Raw genomic sequence first — 3319 nt, forward strand, 5'->3', positions numbered from 1 at the left:
AAAAAAAATAAAAAAAAAAAAAAAAAAAAAAAAAAAAAAAAAAAAAACACATTTATATGTATTATATATAAGTTTGTAATTTTTCCTATTTATTTATCTTATACATTCCTCGATGTGGTAACAATGGACGTTACTCAATCTTCTAAGGCACGTGCTTCCTAATATTAACACACTACACATGAAAAAAAAAAAAAAAAAAAAATATATATATATATATAATATATATATATATATATATAAATAAATAATCTATAATACATGTTATATATATGTTTATTTTTTTGATCACTTCTTTTTTATATACTTAAACAAAAAAAAAAAAAAAAAAAATTTACAAATCATAGTTATATATATTTAATTTTTTTTACCTTATTACAACTATTCATCATGTACACGCATGATATATATATATATATATATATATATATATATATATAAAATAGGATTTATTTTATTATAACGCTCTAAAAAAAATTAAGATTAAAATTCTTATAAATGATAATAAATTAATAGAATGATTCTATTTCATGAGAAAAAAAAAATAAATAAAATGAATAAATATTTTTATATATATATATATATAATAAAATTTATATTTTAAAGGGATAAGAAAAAATATATGAAATATATATTATTTAAAAAGCCATTTCTAATTTTTTTTATTTTAATTAAAAGTATTTGTATGGTGAAAGTTTTTTAAAAGGGTTAAAAAATATTGTTTCTTAATATGACAAATATAAAAAAAAATATATATAATAAATATATAAATAAATATATATATATATATATATATATATATATGTAGTGTAAAAAAAACATATAAATATTTAAAAAAAAAAAAAATTATATAAAATTAGTCTCTCATTTGAAGAAGTGTAAAAGTTGCACACACAAACTTGTCATTTTTATTTTATTTTATTTTTTATTTTTTATTTTTAATTTTTTATTTTTAATTTTTTATTTTTAATTTTTTATTTCCTTTGTATTTTCTTGTCATATATTGATATATGTTTATATTTCTCGTGGTCCATTTTATGTACTAGTTAATGCAAATATCTACTTTTTTTTTTCCACTTGTTAGATATATTAGAATGGATATATGGTTTTTTTGATTTTATGGCTAAATGGACTGCCTTATTTATATCTGCATATCCTGCCCATGCAACCATATTTTTTAAGGAAGGGAGATATACAATAGAATCTTTTAATATTTGTATAACTTTTTTATATGATAAGTCAGGATTAATAGAAAATATGAGTGATGCTATTGCAGCTACATGTGGAGCAGCCATAGATGTACCATTTAATTTTCGATATGAATTATGTGGAGCAGTAGAATATATATTAGTTCCTGGTGCAGCTAGTTGACAATATTTATTACTATAAAAAGAATTAATGGATAATGAATAATTATTATTATTATTATTATTATTATTATCATCCTTTTTTAAATTAGCAACAGATATAATATTATCATAAATTGTAGATAAGATAGGGGGATATTTTGCATTTATAGATAAATCACATTTTTTAATATCTGGTTTTGATGATTTAGGATGACTACAATTACTTGCCGATACAAAAAAGAGAATACCTTTTTTTTTTAAATATTCTACAGAAGAATTAAAAATACCACTATATTCATCAAACGAAAAACTCCCATTTATCATATGTGCATTTCTACTTATACAATAATCTAAACATTTGAACATATCTCCTAATCTTCCTAATTTATGTTCATCTAATGCTTTACAAATAATTAATTTTGAATTTACATCAACACCTACAACACCTATATTGTTATTTCCTATGGCAGATATAATACCTGAAACATGAGTACCATGATAATTATCATCCATCGGGTTTCCTGAATTATTTACAAAATTAGCACCATATATATCATCAACTATACCATTATTATCATCATCAAAACCTTTCCTTCCATGTAACTCTTTTAAATTTAATTCAATATTATCTTTTAAATCTGGATGATTATAATCAATACCACTATCTATAACACATATACGAGTACTCATCACTTGATGCTCGTTAATTAATTCTTGTGTTTCATCTAATCTGGATAAATCTAAACCCCATTGCAAATTACGAAATTCATCATTGAAATGATATTTACCTGGGTTACTACGACTACTACTAAGACTACTACTATGACTATAATTATTATTATTATTATTATCATCATCATATAAATAATCATTTGTTGTATGTCGTTTCCTTTTCGATGTTACAGCATGTGATTCATTAAACATACCAAACATTTTATCATAATCTTCAGCATCATTTTCGACTTCTAACATACTTTTATAATCATTAACATCAATATTTTCTTCACCTCTTCTTATAGCATCCTTTATACCACTTATATCAATATTATCACCACTCACTAATTTATCTGATTCAATCAAAGCTCCTTTCTCCTCAAGAATTTTAATATAAGATATTAACTGATCATCTGTTGTATCTTCTTTTAGTTCTATAATCATAGAATTGATATTCTTCAAGTTGGACAAATTTCCTTTACTCTCTAAAAAGGATAAAACATCAGGTTCTAAAAGGGATTCTTGGAAAAACGAAGGCGTAGTTGCATGATTCTCGCTTACTATAAGTCTTAACTTTTTTTTTTTTTTAGATACTTCTTCTTTTTCTTCACTAAACCTATTACTACTACTGCTACTACTACTACTACTACTACTACTATTATTATTATGATGGTTATCATTTTTATTTTGTTCTTCCTTTATATCTTTCAGTTCCCTCATTTTTATTTCTTCTATCTCTTCTATGGGAACCTCAGTATCTGGATTAAATGAATTTTCATCTGCATCTACCTCATTCCCTCCTATGTTACTCTTTTCAATAACCTCTTCTACTTTTTCTAGGAATCGTAATTCGCTAACGATCTTTTCAGCATCATCTTGTATTTTCTTATTTTCTTCAGACCTTACTTCCTTTCCCAGACATAGAAATATAGAAAAAAAATGTAAGGCAAGTGTGCACAAAGCAACAACTTTTTTATTGACCATCATGGTTTAAAATAAAAAAATAAAAATATATATATATATATATATATATATATATATATATATATATATATTTATATATACAACTTATTAAATATTAACAAAATAAGAGAAACAAAAAATATTTATATATATAAACAATAACACACTCCTAGGTACATGGAAAAAATGTACATGTGTGCTTTTTGTCTATACAAATAAATTAATACATAAAACGAATATTTTTTTTTTTTTTTTTCATATATACTTATTAAACCACTATTTAAAAAAAAAAAAAA

General features: G+C 22.1%; 1 protein-coding gene across 1 annotated transcript; it reads right to left on the bottom strand.

The window, feature by feature from the left end:
* Positions 1–1043: 1043 nt before the first annotated feature.
* PRSY57_0506700 (subtilisin-like protease 1) lies at positions 1044–3047 on the bottom strand (the record flags this gene model as incomplete). The annotated part of the gene is made up of 1 exon (XM_012906138.2): positions 1044–3047. The coding sequence occupies one exon, from the start codon at positions 3045–3047 to the stop codon at positions 1044–1046; it is 2004 nt and encodes a 667-aa protein (XP_012761592.2).
* Positions 3048–3319: the final 272 nt, after the last annotated feature.

The sequence above is a fragment of the Plasmodium reichenowi genome, chromosome 5, assembly GCF_001601855.1.
Source record: "Plasmodium reichenowi strain SY57 chromosome 5, whole genome shotgun sequence".
Classification (NCBI taxonomy): domain Eukaryota; phylum Apicomplexa; class Aconoidasida; order Haemosporida; family Plasmodiidae; genus Plasmodium; species Plasmodium reichenowi.